This window comes from Oreochromis aureus, linkage group 22 (assembly GCF_013358895.1).
Source record: "Oreochromis aureus strain Israel breed Guangdong linkage group 22, ZZ_aureus, whole genome shotgun sequence".
Classification (NCBI taxonomy): Eukaryota; Metazoa; Chordata; class Actinopteri; order Cichliformes; family Cichlidae; genus Oreochromis; species Oreochromis aureus.
The window spans coordinates 31,828,604-31,852,291 of NC_052962.1; the positions used below are offsets into that span (position 1 = coordinate 31,828,604).

Here is a 23,688-nt window from a genome sequence, read left to right on the forward strand (position 1 = left end):
TCGGTTTATCAAGGTATCGCATATTTGCAAAAGTGCTTCAACGTTTTCAGAGACGTCTGTTACCCACCAGCTCGATAGCTAGCCGGGAGCTCGAGGGTCACTGAAGCCACCGAGAACGGCACAACTCCTGGCACATCATTTTCAGATCACCGCGGACTTTTGCTACTCAGGTTAAACGTAATATATAAGTCACTTAGACAACCTAAAAATGATATTGTTTGGCTTTTTTCAGTGTTTTATTTGTTCGTGAGTAAATCGGTTTGGCTGAGATTAAAGTTATTAGATTAGATTAGATTAGATAAAATAAAACTTTATTAATCGCCCGGGTGGGTTCCTCCTTGGTTTTCACACAGCTGAATAAACGTCAAACAGAAAACTGATTAAACAGAAGTGTGAGATGGTCGAGAATTTACGCCAGTGTCCTGTTATATTTTAGATAGCAAGGAGCAGACGGCTGAGTTTACACCGAGACAGCGGTAAGGCTAATCAGAAGGCTAGACCGTCCAATTTCACAGCCATTTACTTCCGGCCTACCCGACCTTCTGAGGACCCGGCCCACGTAGACCGCGAAGGCCGGGTCCTCAGGAGGATGCAGCCCATGAATTTGGACACGACCAGTGATTCGTTCGCTCTATGATTCAGCACAGGAGGGAGGGGGTGAGCGAGTCCTGAGTGATTCGCTTACCCTACGATTCAGCACAGGAAAGGAGGGGTGAGTAGCTCAAATGTGCTGTTAGCATGTTAGCAGAGTGATGCTACTGTGAACCGAGGAGCTATTGTCTTGATGTGAGCTTCTACTCAGGGTTTTTCTTCCAGTTCAGAGCAGAAATTTTTTGTTAAGATACTGGATGTTGTGTTTTCTCCACAATTTTAATTATAAGCTAGATATATTGCTGCTAACAGCAACAGGGATGAGTCAGTGAGTCAGTTGGGCTTGTGAATCATGATTCATGAGTCAGTAAAGTGATTCTCGAGTATTGAACGATTCGTTCATGATTCGTGCATCACTACAGCTATGGCAATCTTCCTCTCCTGATGTATCTGCTTGGCTAGAGCAGTTCTCTTCACCTATGAGGCATGCTGGATGATGAACCCTCTGATATAAGCTTTAAAGCTTCCCATGCCACACCCGTACTGGGAGCTGTAGAGAGGTTAATTTCTATATAAGAATTAATCTGCTCTCTTAAGAAGTGGAGAAAGTTGGGGTCATGCAAAAGGCTTGAGTTTAGCCTTCATCTGGGAGACTTGAGGGGGCTACCAAATGAGCTCAGATGCAGGAGCACCGAGTTGTGGTCAGATATGTGTATGCTACCAATAGAGCAAGACATTGCTGAGGGCATGATAGAATTTGACATAAGAAAATAATCTATCCTCGACAGAGCGTTGTGGGGGCAGAATAAAAGGTGTAATCTCTTGTGGATGGGTTGAATACTCTCCATACGTCTACCAAACCCAAGGTCCTACACATTTTTAGAGCAACCGAAGCTGATCTAGAGTGTGCTGTGAGGGAGTGCTTCGATCCAGTATATCATCCATGACCAAATTGAAGTCCCCTGCTATCAGGATTGGGTAGTCGCCCATATCACTAATTTTACATTCCAAGTTTCCAAAAAAGGTACAGTTGTCAATGTTTGGTGCATAGATATTGCTTAAAATCATCCTATGGCATTTGAATCTCAGCCAAGAGTAGCAATGTCCACCCATCTTCATCCTTAACCATCCGGGTGCATTTAAACTGTAGCTGCTTATGAATTAAAATTGCTACACCCATACTCTGACTGCTGCCACACGAAAAAAATACCTGACCCACCCAATCATGCAAAGTTTATCTGACTCTTGGGGAGTGACAGGGGATTTCTTTAAATCACTCCGTATTTCTTCAGCTTGAGACACCTGAGTTAGAAAACACAAACACTGCAGATTGTCTTTACTCGCGAGGGCAGTCATGGACGCACGACCTGCGTCTCATCACTGTCTTCGTCCTTTATTTATACTTTTCATGTGTCTGTGTGTGTGTGTGTGTGTGTGTGTGTGTGTGTGTGTACAAAGATAACAGAGTTATTCTAAGAACTCAGAGCTGAGGTTCCCCTTTTCTAAATCTGTATGTTCTAGAACAAAAAGAGGAAGCTGTAAGTTGTTTATCACAGAAGAGTTCATGTCAAAAGTTATTAGGTGAAAGGTCACATAGATGTGTGGATTGCTTAGTAATACATAAAAGAATACATTTCATGTAGCTGATCACATATACACCATTTTCCTTTGACAGGGAGACACGTGACTCTCTTGAAGAAAGACAATGTCAGCTTTTTGTGATTTGATAAATGTCATGATTTTCTTTTTCTTTTTTTTTGATTGGATGGTTAAGGCCCTTTACATTCCAGGTCATTAAGGTAAGGGCCCTTTGCTACTTATTTGCCATCATGCAGTATGTATCAGACATATAACAGTGGGGTAACTTATTATTAAAACCAGGAGTTCAATACCCAGTGGACAATCTTTGGAAGGCTGGCTATAAGTAAAATAGGGAGGCATGGAAGTAAATAAAAAAAACAACTGATAAACATTTAAAAAGATATGTCTGGGGCGACCAAGAACACTAGTCACCCTCAGGTGAGCTATGAGCACCAAAAAGCCAAACATAAACTTTGTGGCCCGTGACTGTAACCAGTCGAACAGTCATGAACAGGACACGTCACCCGCAGCAGCAGCATAACAAGTCAATGTAATGTGAGGAGAGCAGTCATTCCGGGACTTAGCCGCCCAAACTCACCTCTGTGCAGGTTGGTTAGAACTGTCCCTTGACAAACTGAGAAGGGCTTCATGAGGACTGAATTACTAGAAGAGGAATTTAATAGTCTTAGTGAGCAGATTGTGTCGTATTCTCAAAAGTAACACAACTGAATAAATCAAATCAAATCCCGAAGCCCTATAATATTGAAACTTAAACAGTTAGGAGGTGCAAAGTATATCAATAATTTGAAATACTATAACTGAGAAGCAGCCAAGGGCCGCTATTTAATGGCATGTTAATTAATGCTAGGGCAAAAAAAAAAAGGGGGTAGTGTTTAAATCCAAGCCCTTGACTGTAAATAACTCCCTTAAGTTAAAGACAGAATGTAGTCCTGGGCCTTTTTTGGGTCGGTAAACTCACGTCTGCTCTCCGTCATTTTCAGCACAAGCACCGCTGGGAACTTGATCTTCCTTTTGTGTAGCAGAAGTTTACAGGGATTAAATGCCGCTCTTTTGTCCATGACGAGTTTGGGGTATTCATGGAAGATCATGATGCTGTGGCCATTCCAGCTCAGCTGCCCCAGCCGCCGTGCAGCTTCCACGATCCACTCCCCGTCCTGGAATTGTAGAAATCAGGCGATGATGACCCTCGGGGAATGACCGTCAGGTATGCGTCTCACTAGGCTGTGGTGTGCACAGTCAATCTCCAGCCCGCCCGGGAATTCGACGAGTTGTGGGATTGTGTTGCGCATGAAGGTCAAAGTGTCCGAACCCTCGCAGCCCTCTGGAAAGCCAGCAAATTGCAGGTTGTTTCTCCGTCCTCTGTTTTCAAGGTCGTCTAATTTCTGTCGTAGAGCTAGATGACTGCCTTAGCTGCCCAAGTGATGTCAGCCCTTTTATAGCCATAGCCAGTAACTGGTCGTCTTAGCAGTGTTAGCTAATTCTCTTATATCCTGCCGTTCCACCTGTCCTCTGATCCCAGTCTCTCTAAGCAGTTTTGCTCTTGTACTGGCAACAAAGCCCCTGCACTTCCACTTCCACCGGACGCACTTGATCTTCCAGCCAATTTGGCATACTGCAGCTTCTTACGCTCAAATGCTTCCTCAATTGCTTCCTCCCTTTGCTCAATGACGTATGCAAGTGTGGTGGGGCATGGATTGCGTGGTTGCAATCACGCCCACCGTGTTAAAACACGTGGACTCAGGGGTTGGTGTGTGTTGTGGTGAGAAGTGCTGAATAAAGATGGCTCAAATTGAAGATGTGTGGTACCGCTGTGCCTTATTTTCGCCACACTGGTGGAGAAACCCAGGACGTGGCACGACGGGCCCACGACAGAGCCAGGGAAGGGAGGAGCTGTCCCAGATGATGGCTGACTTGGCGGCCATCCAGCACGAGCAGGCGGCAGAGGTGCATTGCCAGCAAGGAGAGCTGCAGGACCAGACCGAGCGCCACCTAGAAAGGATTGGGGATCTGCCGGCGCTGCTCTGGGCCTGGGTGCCACCCCCACAGGTGTGTCTCGATGGTTGTGAAGCGGTGGAGGAGCTACGTGAGGCACCTCAACAGCCGGAGGTGGTAGACAAGGTGGGCAATGGTCCGCGTTGGCCAGAGGAGGGAGAGCAGCCGGGTGAAGGGCTGCTCCTGCCGGGAGCGGTGGAGAAGCCGCTCCAGCCGGAGGCGGCGGACAAGGCACGAGAGAGTCTACACCTGCTGAAGGTAGAGGAGCCGCTGCGGGAAGGGCCGCTTCAGCTGGGAGCGGTTGAGGAGGCGCTCCAGCCGGAGGTGGATGAGGCGCCATGCCATGCCTGCGGGTTGAGGAGCCGCTGCATGAGGGGCTGCTCCAGCCAGGAGCGGTAGAGGAGCCACTACAGCTGGAGAGGCAGGAGGTGCACGAGGGTCCTGTACAGCTGGGAGCAGTGGAGCAGCTGCTCCAGCTGGAGGCGATGGAGGAGCTGCGCGGGTCAGGGGGACCTACGCGACCTGGGGCTGAGAGCGAGACGCGAGTTGTCCCGGAACAACGGACGCTGTTTCAGCTGCCTGTGAGCAGGTGGTCACGGCTGTGCCTGCAGGGTCGTGCCGGTTCGCCAGTTGGCCGACCGCTGGACCAGCGTTACCGGCCTCCAGACCAGCGTTGCCATCACCGCTGGAGACTTTGCGGCCTGCGCAAGAGACACTGCCCTGTTGTCGGGTTGGAAGCCGGTGGGGGGGAGTAGGTTCGGCAGGATGGCTCCCTGGCCTCAATCAGGCGATGGCGGTATGTGGTGGGGCGTGGATTGCATGGTAAATGGACTGATTCTTATATAGCGCTTTTCTACTCTCCCGGAGTACTCAAAGCGCTCTATACAACATGCCTCATTCACCCATTCACACCCACTCGTACAAGCACTTCTATACACAAGTGCAAACTAACCTGCATTCATACGCATTCACACTCTGATGAACGCATCGGAGGGCAATTTGGGGTTAGTATCTTGCCCAAGGATTCTTGGCATGCAGACTGAGGAAGCCAAGGATCGAACCACCGACCTTTTGATCAGTAGCTGATCCAGCCACAGCCACCACAAGGTTGCAATCACGCCCGTGTTAAAACACGGGGACTCAGGGGTTGGTGTGTGTTGTGGTGAGAAGTGCTGAATAAAGATGGCTCAAATTCAAGATCTGTGGTCCCGCTGTGCCTTATTCTCACCACAGCCAGTTTTGGGGAGTTAGACCAAAGGACGGGGTCTGGTCGCAGAGTAGTTGTTACGATCTCTGGGGGAAAAATTAGCCTCTGATCCAAGTCCACTTGCATCTGCCAATCCCTGGCAACCTTCAGCGGGCCCAGGGAAGGGGTTGAGGGGCTTGTCCTCGGCTTGCCCCCCTCCCGGACAAATGCTGATGAAAACTGACGCTCCTCTTGGTTCGTGAAATGTTGACCAGTGATGGATTTTCTTTTGCACTCAACTTTCTCGGCTAGACACCTCAGTGAATTTTGGTCGGAGCGTGGTGAAACTTATTGTTTGGAACTGGTGTTAACTCTCGAAGATATCTAGCCTTTCTTTAGCCGGTTACATGAAGTCTGAAGAATTTCTGGTTCTGGTTTACATAACTGCTCTTTTAATCATGGCTTGTTTTCGTTGTGTTTGGTGGTTGTAAAAATGGGTTATATGAGATTTTAGCTGAGAATCAGAGGTTTCTGTGGATACCATACATGTTGGAACTTATATTTCTGTCCCCACGTTATAACTAGTGGTGCAACGGATCAAAAATCTCACGGTTCGGATCGGATCACGGTTTTAAGTCACGGATCGGATCAATTTTTGGATCAGCAAAAATAGAAAAAAATGACAAAAATTCGACTCGCCATTTACTTATTTAAGTATTTTTTGCCTATTAAAAAACATTCAACTGAAGCCTCATTCCACACACTTATATAAAAACAAATTAAGGTGCAATATGGACATTATGGACCATGCTGGGCATCCTCTGCATCCTCTGCACACGGCCATAAACAACCAGAGGAGTCTGTTCAGTGACAGGTTACTTTTCCCAAAGTCAAGGACCAGCAGACTTAAAAAGTCCTTTGTCCCACACGCCATCAAACTGTTTAACTCCTCGCTGGAGGGGAAAGGGAGGGGAAACGGGGACAAAGGAGGGTGGAACAAGTAAGCTGTAGTGCCTTTTCACTGTGCAATAGTTTTTGTTAATATCCAACAGTGTAATAGACTCACAATACTTGAAACGTGCCGTTCCCTTGTATTCTTATTCCTATTTATTCTTATTTATCCCTTTTGTATTCTCTGTATTTATATATGTGTATATATGGTATATTTCTGCTCACATTCTGCAACTTCTGTTGGTGCTGTGCTACTGGAAACTGAATATCCCGGAGGAACCCACCCAAGGGATAAATAAAGTTTCATCTAATCTAATGTAATCTATAGGGCAGTACAGGGCTTTGTATCTACCACTCCGCTGTGATATAACGAGCGGTCACGGTCACGTGGCCTTCCGTTGCCCTGGAGGTCCACCCATTTGTAGTTAGAGCAACAGAAGATGCCTGGGACAGTTCAGCCATAACTTTAAAGTTTTCCTGCTCATACATGCTTGGAACGATCTTGTCACACTGAAGTGGACGCGCAACGAGATATCATAGCATGGCTCAAGCACGTTCATCACAGTTTAAACCCTTTGTTTTGCACAACGGAATACGGCCTCCCGTCTGCAGCTAAACACCCCAATAGCTTTTGTAATAGCTTTAGCCCGGTCGGATTGGGCAGCAAAGGGCTGCTTAAATGCCGCAAACTCCTCTGCTCCACTACTTGGACCGCTAGCGCTGGCCATAACTACCGCTTGACAGACTGACCACGTGCACCATACACATACTTTTTTTTTTCTTTTTCGAATCTTCGGATCACGTGCGTACTGTTAGGGTTCAAAATATATTGAGGAGGAATCCAAAATAACCACAGATCCGGCCGGGTGCAATTAGACGGCATTTTAATGAATTACACATGCGGAGTCCAACAGCCCAATCAGCGTTGAACTGTCTTACAATAGTCAGACAAAGGCTTTATAGCGTTTCTGTTGTCAGGCAGATCCAGTACAGCATACGTCACTCCAAAACCACAAACGTTCAGTTAACTTTGAACACAGTTTTAAAAACAACATTGTCTTCGGCTCGGTGCTTCCCCTCAGCTCGTCTTCGCTGTCGCTTATCTCTGGGACATCTGGTGTACTTCCTGGAACAAACTAACACGTACGCACCCCCACTTTGCAGTTGCAAGCAAAACATAATTAAACTCTTACCTACTCAAAGGAGTCTATCTAATATGTGTGTATGTATATGTCAGCTTCTGCTGCCCTTTGTTTCACCTCTCAGCTCCCCAGCTAGACCTTGTAACCTTTCCACTAGACAGAAGGCCAGCACAACTGAAACTATGTGTGTGTGTATGTGTGTATGTCTGTACATCCACGCTGCACCTTAATTGACCTCAGCTTAAGCAACCAGGCTAAGGCCATCCTGTGTGTACCTATCTTGACTTATATGTAAAATGTATAAAACAAATGTTTCAATCTAATACAACTACTTAAAGCTTAATCAGAGATATTAATGCATAATAAAACACCCTGCTCTTGGCTTACACTCAGACTCTGTTTTCAGTTTCACTTTTGCAAAGCCTGGCGTTTCCTGTCAGCCTGCAACTCAGTTTCTCCCCCACTGAAGACTTCAGTGTAAAAATATAAAAACATTCAAAAGCCTTTAAAATTATAGATTCACCTCAACAGTCTAAAGTGGTTCTTACTGGACCTGTAATAAAAACTAATATAATACCAATATATTTGAACATCTGAATGCATCTGCATGCAACCTCACTATTAATAATGAAATGTTAATGATGATTATAAAAATAGCCACAAAAATATCTTTCTCTTCCTGACAGTACCGAACCGTGGAGTGGGATCGGTTCGGATTTCGGATCAACCGTGATCCGTTGCACCACTAGTTATAACCGATTAAACGTGATCACCTAATCTCTCGCGTATTCTCAGCAACATAACAGGAAGTGTCTTTATAAAATAAAATCTTGACATATGACAAATAAGACCATATATGTTAAATAACTCAACACTTGGTATAAGTTGAATGTATACGAAACAAGTACAAGTTCATTTGACCAGATTCCATTAAATTTTACATTTTACATTGAACTTTATATATTACATAGAAAATTTACAGTAAGCCTTACCTGCTTTACAGACGTATTTAAAGCTTGTGTAAAATAGTTATGGCACACATCTTTTTGTTCTCTGGGCATGTTTAATTTTTGTAGATAATACTATAACTTGATTTTGTGTACTAGGTTTTGGAATATTATTGTATGAGTTTACACATTTGAGTTCATTAATTACTTTATTATCACTTATCTCACTTTATAATTTTATGTATAACATTTAAATCTGATTTCTTATGGCATTTTGTAAGAACTTTGATTCCTACCTAGTGGTTACTGTGGGACTGTTTTATGGTATGTTGTTTTATAGCTGTTAGGCTGAACGAACGGACTCTATGGCAGAACACACAGAAACGCAGGGAATCCAGAAAGTGCTTTTTATTTACAGTGTCTGGATTATTTACACAGGGTGGGAGATTGTGTACAGAGATAAATAAACGGATGGAAACCAGGGAAGGGGGCTGACATGCACTCGGAGGGAAAGGGGTAATCGGCGCACACAGGGTGGATCTACGAGAAAAAGGAAAACAAAATTTTAGGGGAAGATACCAAACAATCGGTACAAAGCGGCAATAAACATGGGGAGAGTTGGAGAGCTCATCCTGAAATTATCCCGAAAATACGGCTTCACCAGCAGCTGTCAGGCAAGCGGGTGATGGATCCGGCTAAGGATACAAGACAACAGGTAAGCAGACAAAATCTAAAACATGGGTTGGCCGTAGTGCACACCGTGGAGATTAACAAACACGTTACCACTCAGGGAGGCGACAATACTCCAACACCAGATGTCTGTTGCGCTGCTCCTAATTCACGCTCCATCAAATGACGTCTGATGTACCGCCGGTGTGCCAGCATCCCGTGACACACCGCCCCACCTACCTGTGCTGAAAAAGGAAGCAAACCCATGACACCACACAAGAGAAACCCCACCAACTCCTAATAATAGCATGCCGTGAGCCATGTGTATGGTGGCCCTGAGAGGCCAAACAGACGGCAACTTACGAAAACACCAGCAATAACAAAAACGCTGCAAAAGCACACAAAACACAACGGAAATAGGAAAAACTAAAACGGAAATGGGAAAAAAGTAAACAGAAATAGGAAAAATGAAAACAGAAATAGGAAAAAACATTTTTCCAAAAGCACAAGGGAATTGTTTCTGGGGAGACAATAACCCTACGGACCAGTTGCAGGAACCAAAATATGCTAAGAATTGCGCTGGGAGACACTTAAAAGAAGTGGAGGATCTGTCGGTTTTGTCAGGAAAGAAAAGATGAGAGGCAAGTGTGTTAGCCTAACTTTTAGCCTAAAAATCCGTCATCAATATTTTATGACTCATGAGATTAAAACACACTTACCTAGCATGTTTTGGTTCCTGCAACTGGTCCGTCGGGTTATTGTCTCCCCAGAAACACTTCCCTTGTGTTTTTGGAAATCTGTTTTTTCTATTTCCGTTTTGTTTTATGTGCTTTTGGAGTGTTTGGGCGTTTATCAATATGCGTATTTGTGCGTGCTTGCGTTCTCGTCGTACTCGTGATACGTCATCAGTCGGAGACCAAGTACTGTTCCAATTGGCACGCATCACGCCGAGAACGCGAAAAAGTCCCGGATGTGTTCTCGATCCGCCCATTTTATCGAGCATGCATCGGTGTAGACTTGGGACAGCTATATATCCCAGAATGCATTTCGTCCAAAACTCAACAGCGGACTCCCGCACATCGCCCCCCCGCTCGCGGACTTCTCACTACTCAGGTTAAAGAAACCCCAGCAGCTGTTTATAGTATTGAGTGTCCACTAGAATAGAAATAAAAGCGTTCTAACATCTCACCTGCTTGTTTTTATTAAGGTATGTACATGTACACTATTTTTATTATTAGAGGTTTCACTACTGAGGTTAAAAATGATATATCGTCACTTAGATCACTTCTAAATGTTAATGTTTGGTTTATTTCAGTGTTTTATTTGTTCCTGAGTAAACCGGTTTGGCTGTGATTAAAGTTAAGCTTCATAACATGTTACTCACAGTTAAATTAGGAGGGACGGCAGTAAAACTCCGGACCTGTGACATCATCACGCACGCTGGTACAAATCACGAGTCCGTGCTCACAGCATTTGAGAATTGAGAGGCGGCCCACGAGTCCGTGCTCGCGTTCTCGGGCGGGTACGTACTCCCGTGCGTTCTGGCTTAGCACGTACTCACCGAGAACGCGAGTACGCATCGCGTGCATTTGGGCATTGATAAACGGCCTCTCAGGGCCACCGTACATGTGTGTCGGAGAGGCGACGAAGAAAAAAAGCTGAGTGCACCCTGTCCTGCCATGTTGGTGTTTATTATGGAAGATCGTTGTTAGAATCAACTTTGGCCGCAATACACTCATAGCTGAAAGAGACCGAATAATGCTACCCCAACAAGAAATAAGGGTTACATTTGTTTATTTGTCTATTTTTGTCAGCATTGTATGCAGTCACAACTTAATGATTTGTTATGTTTCAATTGAATAGAATAAATATTTCCCAATGAATTCCCACTTTTTTTCAATGTGGTTTCAATAATCCCATTGTAACTCAGTCAGTCTAAGGCTACGTTCACACTGCAGGTCTTAATGCTCAATTCCGATTTTTTGATCAAATCCGATTTTTTTTGTCTGCTTGTTCACACTACAAATAAAATGCGACAGCAAATGCTCTCTCATGTGAACACTCAAAGCGGCCCGCATGCGCAAAACAAGACGTCACACACAACGCGCTCTGTTTAGACCCAGAGCAAACAATATTGTTTGACTGATGGCCCTTAATATAAAGACTTCGGACTTTACGTTTCCCAATTTTTGCTTTAAGTTATTTTGTTATTTACATAATAATGTAAATAACCTAATAATTATCCTTATTGCTGTTTTAGAGAGCGGTGCTTCAAAGGATAGTTGCAGATTTCTGTCAGAATCTGCAGATTATACAGTACAAATAAAATGTTCACGTTTCTCCGACGTTGTCTTCCCAACAGTTTCACCAACATCTACACTGGATGGCCAGGAAGCGTTCGCGATGTCTTCTCAGGCGCTTCTCCGGCGCTGATAATTGGCGTCTGTCTTGTGTCAGTGACGTAAAAGACGGATTTAATGCGACATGACCGTTCAAACAGCAGTCGCTTTCTAAAACATCGGATATGTATCGGATTCAGTACCACATACGAAAGTGACCCAGATCGGATTTGAAAATATCGGATTTGTGCCGTTCACACTGTCATACCATGATCGGATATGGGTCGCATAGGGTTAAAAAAATCGGATTTGATGCGCTTTCGCCTGGAGTGTGAACGTAGCCTTAGTTATTGGTCCTGACGCATTTAAGGGTTTGAGATGGGTAAGTAGAGGTGGGAAGTAACGAAGTACAGATACTTCATTACTATACTGAAGTACAACTTTTAGGTATCTTCACTTTACCTTAGTATTTATTTTCCTGATTACTTTTTACTTTTACTCCCTCAATTTTTAAACAAGTATCTGTACTTTCTACTCCTTACATTTTTAAAACAGGCTCGTTACTTTTGCTTTAACGTATTTGAGGGGAGTTAATATTTAGTTGCTGCAAGCCTCCAAACATAAAACCTGAGCCTAAACAGAAACACATGAAAGGCATTCCTTTTTGTGTATTAATCACCAGAGGATGATCCCACATAAAAAGAGATGACATGCATGCCACGGTCAGTGGTTAAAAATGGGAATGTAGGTTTTGTTGGTGTTGTTGTTCTTGTTTTTGCCACACCAGCGGAACCACTGGTGGTGTCCATATGTTGAGGTTGCAGTACTTCGGCATCTAGCTAGCTCTACAGAAGACAAGCAAGCATAAAGAAAATGACTTTTTTAAGTGTCAGGTAATTTCAAATGCAGTGTTTCTATCAGCTCAACAAATAAACTGTTTGTGTGCAGTTTTTTGTACAGTGTATTGCTACCTAAAGGTTCAGCTACTGTATTTCACATGGAGGGAAAAGAAAGAGAGCAAATTTCAGAGATGGAGAAACAATTTAGGCAACAGATAATACAGACATTTTTTTCTTCTTTTTCTTGAGATTCAAGCTGAGTATAATTTTTAAAGTTAGTCTACAGTTTGTATTCCCATCTACTGATGGAAGTTCAGTCAGCTTTGCACAAAAATAGAAAGGTTCTTTAAAGAGCTACTTTTTTCTTTCTTTTTTACTTTGAGTGCACTTCAGAGCTGGTACTTTTTTACTTTTACTTAACTAAAGAAGTTGAATCACCACTTCAACTTTTACTGGAGTATTTTTTAAATAGTATTTGTACTTCTACTTAAGTACAGAATGTCTGTATTTTTTCCAACTCTGGTACAAAGTATTCTAACAGATTTCTATCAATGATGTCATCTGATAGCATAATAACTCAGTGCACTAGCATGAGAATAATGGTATTTGCTTAGGAAATACTTTGCTTACTTATCAATTTAAACATGAAATATTAAAAATAAAAACAAAGATACTGTCCACTTTTGTTTGACAGGGACAGGAATTTCTCTGTCTTGTATGTGGAGAAATCTGCCATTAAACAGTAAAACATTAACACATCACATTTACAAAGGACAGATTCCATTAAAACATTAACTGTGTGGCATGTGCCTCCACTCATGTTTTTAACAGCTGTTATAAAACACTTATTATTATAAAGCATTTAAGACACAGTGGTTTTAATGCATATTTACACATTTGTCTTTTTTATATTATATTATATAATTATCTATGCTTGTTTTATGTATGTTACATCAAGAAAAATATAAATCAATTATAACATGAACATGAAAAATACAGAATAGCAATTAAAAATGACCCAAAGTTAAGTATCATGAAGAGAACTAGTCTATATTATTGCGGAAAATACTCAGAATTAGTCATTTAGAACTTGGTGAGAACAAACTTTGCCACAAATAATTTGGATATCAGCATGAAAACACTGTTTTAAAATCAGTAGTACTGAAGTGATATTTTGATATTCAAATGTTTGGACTGTAATGTTTTATTTCAGATTAAGAACATTTGTAAATACACAATATTTATATATAATGAAAATAAATCAATATATATCCATTGTTTTGTTTAGTATACAGCAGATTTTATTATTATCATTACTGTGCTCTAGTCTTTTTCTTTTTATTAAATCTGAAAACTGTGATTGTTTTTTTTTTTTTTCCTTTTCTTATAGTGACTCACTCGCTGAAGTATTTCTACACTGCATCTTCTGGAATCCAGACCTTCCCAGAGTTTGTTGCTGTTGGGCTTGTTGATGAGATTGAGATGATTCACTTTGACAGCCTGACAGCAAAAGCTGAACTCAAACATGACTGGGTGCATACCGTCACAAAAGCTCACCCAGAGTATTTGGAATATAACACAGAAAACTTTGTAGTTACTCAAGAAGTCTACAAAACCAACATGGAAGTTGCAAAAGAACGCTTCAACCAAAGTGGAGGTTTGTTTGTGGTTTAGATTTTGCAAATGTTTTTAGAGTCTTCATGCATCAGTTGTTTTATTCATTCATTGATATGATGTGCAGAGATTTTAATAAAAACTAATATCCTCTATGAATTATGATAAATTAAATACAGATTTTATGATTATCTTTAAGAATCTGTTTGGTACACGCGCTTTATTAACCACGTAAAAAGGTCAGTAGTGGCCACTGAAAAAAGAAACTTGATGACACTGATCAACCTTAATACAGTGTTTTGCAGATGAGGATTTGTTTTTGTTCATTCAGTGTGTGATTGGATGCTCAAACTGATCACTCCAGAAAGCTTTCCACCAGTTTTCACAGACCTGGAAATTTTGTTACAGATAAGTGAAGCGTGTGTTACACCCCTGAAAACAGGGGGAAAAGAATCACGAGAGTGATTATGACTTGTGTCTCTCATGCAGTCGTTTATTGCAGTGCAAATGAACAGAAACGTTTCACATTCTGTACTGCTTAATGTCACATGTAGGATGGGTATCGTTTAGGTTTTATCCGATACCAGTGCCAAACCGGTACTTTTGAAACAATGCCGGTGCTTAAACGGTGCTCAAACCGGTGCTTAAAGAATGGAGAACACAAAATTGGTCCAAAAACCTCTCATGTTTAGCTGTTTTTTTGGTCATTTTAGCCTTTTTGGCCAGGGTGAAAGGAGTATCTGCCATCAAACAAGAAGACAGCCGCATGTAACTACGACGGTGTTTGCTAGTTCACCTTACATGCATTAATTTAATAACGTGGTTAGCGTACTCAACGTTAATTACACACGAACAAGATTAAGCTACTCATGCAGAGAAGAACGGCTGCTGCTGCATCATCATCCGTCATCATTTCTGCTACGCTGACAGGGCTAGGGGCCAGGACTCTACTCTTCGGGTTCTTGGGGGATGTTGCTAACTCAGGTCCGATTACAGGCACCACACCCGCCGTAGATGTGCACGGTGTGAGGTCTCGCAGCAAGCTATCAAACACGGCGCATTTCTCGGCTTTAAAAGAAACGCTATGCGTCGCCAGGTGTTTCATCAGATTTGAGGTGTTACCTCCTTTGACAGTATCACAGTATCAGCTTAAAGCACTTGTTGCAGGCTGCTGAGTTTGTATCATTTGCTGTGAAGTACAGCCAGACTTTTGATCGCTTCGCCTTGAGCATTTTTAATCTGTAGCTCTGCTCTAAAAGAACGTACGTACCTGGCCCCGCCTACTATCCTCGGAAACGTAAAATGATTGGTTAGAATTGGCTCAGGAAAAAAAAAGCACCGAAATGTGCGCTGCTTTTCGGTCTGGTTACTACCGTTTATGTCAGAACTGGTGCCATCATGGCACCGGACACCGGTACCCATCCCTAGTCACATGGTGGAAGAAAAACACTAAATAATAAACCAAAATACTAAATTGCTTACTATAAATGCCAGAACAGGTTTCCTGACAAAATGGCTGACAATAGCGGCGTTTTTAACTCCTGCTGTTATCTTACTGGCCATTACACAGTACAAAACTGAGGCTCAAAACCGCCACGTATATGTGCACAAAACTGTAATACAATGCTTTTAAAGCTTACAAACCAATGAAGGATTACCTCTTAAATATCCTAACAGTGTACAAATTGAAAATATATCAACCTTTAAACACTTTTACCTGAAAACAGGGGGAAAAGAATCACGAGAGTGATTATGACTTGCGTCTCTCATGCAGTTGTTTATTGCAGTGAGGAGAACGCGCGAAAGCCCCCCCAGTGGAGAATAGAGACACTGCTAATCGATCCCAGAAAAGGCTTACTAGCCGATCACTGATGTATAGATTGCAGTTCTCTTAAGTAACATGAAAGCCATTAATATAACATGAAAAATAATAAACTCAACCATTTTCTTACCATATTTACATTATTTTTGTCCTTATATCAACTGATATGAATTAGTATTAACTGAACAGTTTTATATGCAGTAGTCCTTCAACAGTAGTCCTTCAACCTGTCACACGTGTTGGCGTGTTTGTGAAGCACCAGCCAGGTGTACAAAATATCTGTTGCAATGGTTACATATTTTTTGTATGATTTACAATCTCTGCTGCCCACTTGGCCAGCTCTCTCTTATTTATTTTGTTTTTATCTCAGTGACACATATCTGATATGATAAAAGCTGGCTCTGTATCACCATACTTTTATTGAAAAAAGCTGTTTAATTATTAGCATCACAGCAATTTTCTCTCTCTTGTACAGTGCAGGTAAAGATGAGATGTCCGCTCAAAACTTCACTTGCTTACTCCCATATGTCTCTCTGTCTCTATCTCGCTCTCTCTCTCCCTCTCTTTCTTTTTTTAAGGTACCCACATTTTACAAATGATGACTGGCTGTGAATGGGATGATGAGACTGAAGAAAGAGATGGTTTTAAACAGTTTGGATATGATGGTGAAGACTTCATAACATTTGACTTGAACACAGCGACATGGGTTTCTCCAAAACCACAGGCTGTCAGGACAAAGATGAAGTGGAACAGTGACTGGCTTGACAATGAATACAGAAAAAGTTATCTTGCTCAGGAATGTGTTAAATGGCTGAACAATTATTTGCGTCATGGGAGGAATCTTCTGCCGAGAACAGGTGGAGTTACATGACTCTTTTTTTTTTAAACATAACAACGTTAAACAAGGGGGGGGCGGATGCTGATTAGTGCGTATGTTCAGAGATGTGGGTTGTCTCATTCTAACTAGTCAATAAGATGTTATCAGAACTGGAAATCACAGTGTTGTCCACTCTCCATCAATTGCAGATTTCAACCTCCGCAGTACAGACAAGTTATCGCATCTACTTGCTGACAGTAGACCTGCTTTGTTCTCTGTTGCGGAGTTAGACATTTCACAGACTTTGTACCACAAAGCTGGCAGGACTTTTCATTTCTGATAAGACTGATATGCATTTATGTTCTCAAATGGATCGCCACTGGGTATAGTCTTAAAATTCATAGTTGAAGAGCATGAATGAAACTGCATATACAACTTTAGTGTCACCAGAAAACAATTTTTATTAGGGGAAATTTGTTTAAAAACAGACCCTGATTGTCATTTAGCTTGGTGTAGAAGTGCATGACAGATATAACAATATTTTGAGAACTCACACTTCACATCATGCCATCAATGATCCAATAATGGTTTATTCTACTACAACATTTTCTCCAGAAATTTGTAGTAAATAAATAAATAAACTATTTTCTACTGTAATTTGCAACTATTTAGAATGCTAATATTTTAAAATGTTGTCCTTTATTTCTTTAGGTACATCACATGATATGTATCTATTATCTTTCTGTGATGTAGTCTAAAAGGTAAATGTGATCACAGTTTTTAGTTATCTTGTTCTTCTGTCTTTCAGTTCGTCCCTCAGTGTCTCTCCTCCAGAAGTCTTCCTCCTCTTCAGTCACCTGCCACGCTACAGGTTTCTATCCTAACAGAGCCGAGATGTTCTGGAGGAAAAATGGGAAGGAGATTCATGACGATGTGGACAAAGGAGAAATTCTCACTAACCATGATGGGACCTTTCAGATGAGTGTTTATCTGGATCTTTCATCAATCAAACCTGACCACTGGCAGAGGTACGACTGTGTGTTTCAGCTCTCTGGTGTGAACGAGGACATCGTCACCAAAGTGGACAAAGCAGTGATCAAGACCAATAAAAGTAAGATTGGAAGCAGAAGTAATAAATGTGGGAAACACACATTTAGTTTATTAAATGAGTTTACTTAATGTTGCTTTATGGTTAGTTTATTTTGCTCTTTAGATCAGTATTGCAGAAATATATGTCTCATTTAGGGATCATCTTGTGTCTGCTAAAACATATGTACTGTTTTCAATTAAAAGTTTTAAAAGCTCTTTAAAATGATTATTGTTTTCAATCCTAATTTTTTATGTTTGCTTTCCACTGCTTTCTTACAGTGGCTTGCAAAAGTATTCGGCCCCCTTGAACTTTTCCACATTTTGTCACATTACAGCCACAAACATGAATCAATTTTATTGGAATTCCAGGTGAAAGACCAATACAAAGTGGTGTACACGTGAGAAGTGGAACGAAAATCATACATGATTCCAAACATTTTTACAAATAAATAACTGAAAAGTGGGGTGTGCATAATTATTCAGCCCCTGAGTCAATACTTTGTAGAACCACCTTTTGCTGCAATTACAGCTGCCAGTCTTTTAGGGTATGTCTCTACCAGCTTTGCACATCTACAGACTGAAATTCTTGCCCATAGGAATTCTCTTTATTCTCAGTGTAATAGCAACAAACAACTTAACAAAAACAAGGATAAATAAGCACACAGAACACTGCACTCCAGTGCTTAGAGAAGTAAGGATTTAATTCATTAATTCAGTGGTTCCCAAAGTGTGGGGCCCGCCCCCTAGGGGGGGGGCGCAGAGTCATTGCAGGGGGGGCGCGGCATGAAAAGGGGGAAAAAAAAAAAACAACGCTTGGACACTGCTAGCACAGGGTGCCCACACAAACGCAAAGCAGCAGATGAAGCATCGCTGAATATGTTTCCAAACCAACTTGATTCTAAGCCAAAGACTAGAAAATATGGTGAAGCATATCCTCCCTTTGGTTTCACCTGCACAAGTGCCAAGGTAGGTCTCCCTGCAGAATTGGTTTTCCCTGTGTCGGGAGCAGCGCTGGGCTGTTCAAATCACGGACAAACAGTATCCCACATTCTTGATTTTTAGTTCACAAACACTTGTTGTAATGACTAACTACTCCTGACATTTTGGACATGTTAGCTCTTTATGCAGTAAAGTTACAGTGGGATACCAATAATATCAGGCTGATCCTGCCACGATTTGTTCCCCCAGTTCAAATCACGGACAAACAGTATCCCACAGCTGTTTATGTTTTTGAACCCATTTTGCAGAGGGATTGAAAAATGTATTGATAGCAATGTTGAACATTATTACACAGGGAAAAAAAAAACTACATGTAAAATAATTACACCGTGACGCCTCTGCCTTTCTAAATGGAGGGACAGTAACCGCGTGTGTATATGTAAACGTGTAAAACCTGCAGACAGTCAGATTAACAGTATTTCGTCTCTATCTGCTATTCTGCAATTCATCTCATGTAAACAATAACGTGGTGCACAGCGTGACGTGAAAAGAGGCACATACCTTTGACGTTGCGTGACGAACTCTGTATTCCTCGTCCACACGTAAACGCAAAAAATGAGTTTTAAAAAATCTCCGTTTTCAAAAATACCCGTGTAGGTGTGGACGTAGCGTAAAAGAGTTAGTAGTTTATTTTCTTATTACCTGTAATTTATTGCAGATAACTTGTATTTGCTTAATTGTTTACTAAATGTTTCAGGTGTGAAATAAACCGCAATGGAGCAAAATATGGGTGTGTGTGGTTGGAGGATGTGTTCGTGCGTGCGCGCGCGCGAGGGGGGGCGCGAACATTTTTCTTGTAAAACAAGGGGGCCCAGCAAAAAAAGTTTGGGAACCACTGCATTAATTAATTAAGTACAATAACAAGACAGCGCACATTGACTATTATAGGCAAAACTGATTGTCTGCTGTTTGTCAGATTGATGTTCCTGTTTAACCTGGTTTATCTGTTCAGGTTGTGATTTGTTTGTTTTTTGAATTACAGGTAATCCCTTCTCCATGACCATCCCTGTCATTGTTGCAGTGGTTGTTCTTGTTGCCATTGCTGTTATTGGATTTATTATCTACAAAAAGAAGACAGGTGAGAGACCAAAGCAGACATCTTGTCTTTATTACTTCAGTGTTGATGATGTTTTTCATGTTACAAAAATGGAATAAACCTAAAATTCCTCCAAAAAGAAAAATCTGTTCTGATCAGCAGTAAGCACTTCAAACCTTAGAGCTGTAATTTTATGAAAATATTAAATAACGGTATCAGAAAGAAATCTTAGGAAAATTACATTTATTTTTATTTTTTTTCATTACAGACAAACGGCCTCCATGTTGTAAGTAAAACATGTTTCTGTGAGATGTAGATTGAAAACTTTTCAGGGCTCGTTCCTCAGTTTAAGCTGTTTGTAAAAGTGTAAAGTAAGCTCAGGATGTGGACTAATGATGTGTTTCTGACCTACAGCTGTAGAGAACCGTGAGGTCCAGGAGCAAATGATTCCTCAAGCTTAAATGACAGACATCCCTGCACACAGTGAGCTACTTCATATTAAATAGAGCTGTCTTAAAATATGTTCTATAGGTGAGAATTTATTTAATTTGATAAAACTTCTTTGAGTCTGTGCAGTTGTAAAAACACAGATTTCTTAGTGGTGAAATTGTTTTAATCTAAGTTATTAAGAGTCATTTTCAAGAGAGGCACAGATGAATGATCTGAATGAAAATCAACGAAAACAAAAGTTTGTTCGCCAAAATCAAAGTATATATATACTTTTAGTGAACTGTAAGCATTTAAAAATTCAACAATACTGTAAATATATTACTTTTCAGAACCAAACTTGTTAAACATTGTTTTCTATTTTGTGTCATCTTGTTTATTTTTGTCTCTTTGGGCTTATGGAAATACCTGAAACAAGGAGCAGCGTCACCTCATTCTTCCAGTAAACTAAGAATTCATTGAATGTAAATCAATCACAGTATAAAATGTGATGGGAAGGTTTCAGATCCTTCCAAATTTAAATTGAAAAGAAATAAGTCTAAAAGTCAGTTAGCAAATATTTAACAAATATAGTGTAAATGGTAACATTAAATTTGGAAAACTCTTAGTTTTTTTTAAAAAAGCGGTTGTAACTACAGGGGTCCAACAAAGAATGGCCACGCATCATACTGATGTCTTCGGAAATTTATTTCTCTCTCTCTCTCACTCTTATTGTCTTCAGACACCGTGAAAACTGAAGAAACACAAAGTTTACAACATAACTGAGCTTATCAGTCTCTCATATCATTGTCCATAAACAGTCTTGTGCAAGCAGAACAGAAAAAATGCACAATAATGTATATCACAAAAATGTCCTCTCATTACCAGTGTAGAACACATATGCAACATTATACAAACATTATACATGAAACCATACCGTGTGCGCCTCTTGGACCAAATGCAGAATAACATTAATGTTGAAGCTGTAGACGCATCTGTAGCCATGTATCCATGCTAGCTCCACCATGCCATGGTTGTGCTCTCAACCAAACTCTGGTCATGTGACCATTGCAAACTCTACCTCATACAAACTTTACAGCACTTTACATATTTAACAAACCCATATTTTGTAATCACATATTTTAGACATGTTTTTTAATCAATGTTACACTTTTATCATCTTATCTTGTAAATAAATGAACCAAATTAAGCATGAATCTATCACAGAAACATATGAAATAAACAACTTTATTTTAACTGTCTCAGGGACAGTTACAGGGGTTTCTAATATAAATAAAACAAACATGACTGCTTGGAGGGAAGTAAAACATTGTCCGGGTGCTCAAATCATCACAGCAGTCTCCAAACAATTACAGATGAAGATTATATTCATCTTAAACAAATCCAACATTTTTTAAGTTTAGTTTTTCTCAGGGTTGTGTTAACAATTTGTTATTTTACAGAAATCACACCAGGAATGATGAATGCCACATTTTATCTCAAAATATAAAGGAAAAAAAGTCTCCAGCTATCCTCCATTTCTTTATACTTTATTAGGAATAGGTGCAATGATTTATGGAAAAATGTACAAACATACAAAATTACAAATTCAGTATATCAGGCAAAAAACAGAGTTTGTACAATTTTAACAAGCTGGAAAGTGAATATTTGGTATTATCACTTTTATTCTTCAACAGACTCATAGGCAACTTTTCTTGTCAGTTTTTTTTAAGTAGTCTTCAGGAAGAGTTCTCCAGACTTTTTAGTGGGCGATCGTGGCTCAAGAGTTGGCAGTTCGTCTTGTAATCGGAAGGTTGCCGGTTCGAGCCCTGGCTCCAACAGTCTCGGTCGTTGTGTCCTTGGGCAAGACACTTCACCCGTTGCCTACTGGTGGTGGTCAGAGGGCCCGGTGGCACCAGTGTCCGGCAGCCTCGCCTCTGTCAGTGCGCCCCAGGGTGGCTGTGGCTACAATGTAGCTGCCATCACGTGTGTGTGAATGGGTGGATGACTGAATGTGTAAAGCGCTTTGGGGTCCTTAGGGACTATGTAAAGTGCTATACAAATAAAGGACATTTAAAGCTGATTTTTCTGTTCTCTGTCAAGATATTATTGACTTGCTTTAATCACAGTGTGAGAACTCAGATATGTTAAAGAAGAAACTCTTGGATCCCATTGTTCATACTAGAAGTCTACATCCAGTGATGATGGAGACGACACTGGATCTATTTGAGACAGTAAAGGCTGCGCTGGATGTCTCATATGAAGAGCAGATGCTGCAGTTTCTAATCCAAGCAGCAATGATCCTCCTGGGAGTTGGAAAAACTCAACCTGCTGATGTGACTGTCCAATGTTGGCTTAAAAATCTTCTCAAAACAAGTGTTAACTTTACATGACCATGCCATGAGGAAAGCATAAGTCAGACTGTATCCTATAACCAGTGTTGGGACTAACGCGTTATTAAGTAACGCGTTACAGTAACTACGTTATTATTGTGGTAACGAGCACGGTAACTAGTTATTATGCCAAAACCAGGAACGCGTTACTCGTTACTGGGATTTAGATAGGCTCGTTACTCGTTACCGTGTGGTGGATATCGCGGAGCTTCCACAGATTCAATAACATTAGCAAGTGGTGGAAGCCAGCAGGTGGATGAAGGAAAAGGGAGGCAAGAGGAGAGACCCAAGCGGCCGCCGGTCCGCGTGTCAGGTGAACTGAACTTCAGGTAAGAAGTTATGACCTGCAGTCTATCGGAGTCAGATATAAACCAAGTTTAGGTGGAGTTTATTTTCGGTATGCTGACATTTTCGTACTGCGTGCTAGCTAGCATGACGGAGTTTCTATACAGCTGGGTGGGTGCTATGTTACTGATGTTGAACTTTATTTTGTTCATACGGTTAATTATTAGAGTTGCCAACCGTCCGTAAAAAAAACAGAATCGCCTCGTATTCAGAGAAAATATTACGCGTTTCGCATTGAGGTGAAAAGGAACACAGTTTGTCCCGGACTTCAGCTACAATGAAAAAGACACAAAGCTGAAGCTGCACAGCTGCCTCTTCTTCTCTCATTCTCTCCTCTCCCGTTTCTACTTCAATCACGAAACTGATCAATGATCAGCTGATCGGCTTTTTCTCTCTTGTTTATTTATCGCCCACTTTGCGCCAGAAAGAGGAAACCAGCGGATGTCGCGTTAAACAACAGCAGCACCTTTAAGCTTGATCAGCTGTTGTTAGAATTTATTTAATATTAATTTCTAGTATCAGCTGATGTTTGCTGGAGCCACAGCTGTGAAGCTGCTGGTCATGATATCGGTTTGGTTATCTGGTGAGAGGGAAACATGCAGATGAAACCAGGAGATGTCCTTACTGAATCATCAGAGCTGAACAGGTGATGGAGAAACAGGTTTACCTTTTAGGTGACATGAATGAGTTGAAGGAAGTTATGAGCTGTTTCTGAGAGACAAATAACACCAGCATCCTTTTTTCACGTAGCTGACAGCTGGTAATTGTGCAGGGGCGGGTCTAGCAAAGTGTTGCCAGGGGCCAGGTAGGGCATTAACAGGGAAACGGGGGACAAGGAAATACTTTTCTTTATTATTCTCATTTAAAATGTCTCGCTTTAAAAAAATAA

The 23,688-nt window shown here is 41.3% G+C and overlaps 3 protein-coding genes and 1 long non-coding RNA gene across 5 annotated transcripts in view; 3 read left to right on the top strand and 1 right to left on the bottom strand.

Annotated features, from left to right (window-relative positions):
- LOC116330502 (major histocompatibility complex class I-related gene protein-like) overlaps positions 1–20,416 on the top strand; it is a 135,483-nt gene extending 115,067 nt beyond the window's left edge. Inside the window, exons 2-7 of one of the 2 annotated variants that reach the window (XM_031752851.2) lie at positions 13,649–13,915; positions 16,273–16,551; positions 17,320–17,622; positions 19,582–19,677; positions 19,904–19,921; positions 20,050–20,416. In XM_031752851.2, the coding sequence (XP_031608711.2) occupies positions 13,649–13,915; positions 16,273–16,551; positions 17,320–17,622; positions 19,582–19,677; positions 19,904–19,921; positions 20,050–20,096 (1,010 nt within the window). In that variant the 3' untranslated portion in view covers positions 20,097–20,416. The remainder of the gene's footprint in view (positions 1–13,648; positions 13,916–16,272; positions 16,552–17,319; positions 17,623–19,581; positions 19,678–19,903; positions 19,922–20,049) is intronic. The other variant, XM_039605491.1, reaches the window with a different exon arrangement.
- The window catches only part of LOC116309268 (class I histocompatibility antigen, F10 alpha chain-like), a 263,890-nt gene that overhangs the window by 167,549 nt on the left and 72,653 nt on the right, over positions 1–23,688 (top strand). The window lies entirely within an intron of this gene.
- LOC120432707 (class I histocompatibility antigen, F10 alpha chain-like) overlaps positions 1–23,688 on the top strand; it is a 181,761-nt gene that overhangs the window by 66,966 nt on the left and 91,107 nt on the right. The gene's annotated exons all lie outside the window — the stretch shown is intronic.
- LOC120435670 lies at positions 1,023–17,403 on the bottom strand. The gene is made up of 4 exons (XR_005609815.1): positions 17,369–17,403; positions 16,201–16,204; positions 16,010–16,012; positions 1,023–1,032 (listed from the first exon to the last, which is right to left on the bottom strand). It is a non-coding gene; the product is annotated as an uncharacterized LOC120435670 (long non-coding RNA).